General features: G+C 59.1%; 1 protein-coding gene across 1 annotated transcript in view; it reads left to right on the top strand.

Annotated features, from left to right (window-relative positions):
* Nucleotides 1-210: 210 nt before the first annotated feature.
* ANKRD54 (ankyrin repeat domain 54) overlaps nt 211-1,209 on the top strand; it is a 10,535-nt gene continuing 9,536 nt past the window's right edge. Inside the window, exon 1 of the mRNA XM_011387618.2 lies at nt 211-652. Within this exon, the coding sequence (XP_011385920.1) occupies nt 328-652 (325 nt within the window). The 5' untranslated portion in view covers nt 211-327. The remainder of the gene's footprint in view (nt 653-1,209) is intronic.

The raw sequence follows: 1,209 nt of genomic DNA, 5'->3' as shown, positions 1-1,209 counted from the left end.
TGGCTCCGGTGTAGCTACGTACAGCGGGGGGGCGTGGCCACTTCAAATTTGTGGTTGGTTCTTATGTCCGTCAGTCACGCTGCCGGAAACCATTTCTATTGCCCGCACTGCACCCGGTTGACGGGAGGGGTTTAGGCTGGAAGGGTTTTCATTGGTTCGGAGCACTCCAGCTCGCGACCGGAGCCCGCCCCCGCTCTCGGTTGCCGTGGTTGCAGGCTGGGCCCGCCCTCTCGCCCGCTGACTGTGAGGCTTAGGGCGCAGGGAAGCAGGTCGGTTGGTCGGTCGGGAACGAGGCTTCCGCGGCCAGGCCCGCGCGGAGCTGTTGCCATGGCAGCTGCCGCCGGGGGCGCGGACAACGATCCGCGCTCGGGCGGCTCGAGCTCGGATGGCGAGTGCGCGGTGGCGCCGGAGCCACTGACGGGCCCCGAGGGCCTTTTCTCCTTCGCGGACTTCGGATCTGCGCTGGGCGGCGGCGAAGGCCTCCCGGGCCGGGCGTCCGGCGGGGCCCAGTCTCCGCTGCGCTACCTCCATGTCCTGTGGCAGCAGGACTCGGAGCCCCGTGATGAGCTGTGCTGTAAGATCCCCGCCGCCCGGCTGAGGCGCGCTGCCAGGCCCCACCGCAGGCTCGGGCCCACGGGCAAGGAGGTGCATGGTGAGGAGCGCGCGGGAGGCGGGGCTGGCCCTCCGCTGGGAATCTGGCCCCTGGTCTCTCTCCCGAGCCCCCTCATTCTGGAGTCCTCCGACGTCCTATCTAAGGGCCCGGAGTGACCCCTGAATCTTCTTTCAGTAGTAATAATTATTAAAACTGCTAAGGACCATGAACGTGAGGCGGCGGGGGAGACTTCCTGCTCAGAACCAGTCACTCTAGGCTTTTCACCTTTGGTAATTCCTGAATAGAAACTTTTCATGACTCTCGGTGTTTATTAGTAGATAATTAAATGGCGTACTGGGAAATAATTTTATTATCAGAGAGGGGAGGCCAGAACCTGTAGCCAAATCTTACCAGTTTGTTTCAGTGCACTGACCTGGATTGGACTTCTCTACCTCATTTCCGCCTTAGGCAAACTGTAGAAACTTTCAGCCTTAGTTTTCTCATCTGTAAAATGGGTACAATACCTGCTTTACAGGGATGTTTCAAGAGTTAAGTGAGGTAATGCATGTATAGCTATTATTCTGCTTTTGTTGTGTGCCAAACGCTGTTGCATGATA

Source organism: Pteropus vampyrus, unplaced genomic scaffold (genome assembly GCF_000151845.1).
Source record: "Pteropus vampyrus isolate Shadow unplaced genomic scaffold, Pvam_2.0 Scaffold16, whole genome shotgun sequence".
NCBI lineage: Eukaryota > Metazoa > Chordata > Mammalia > Chiroptera > Pteropodidae > Pteropus > Pteropus vampyrus.
The sequence above is the reverse complement of the archived record's forward strand: the minus strand, read 5'-3'. Positions and strand labels throughout refer to the sequence as shown.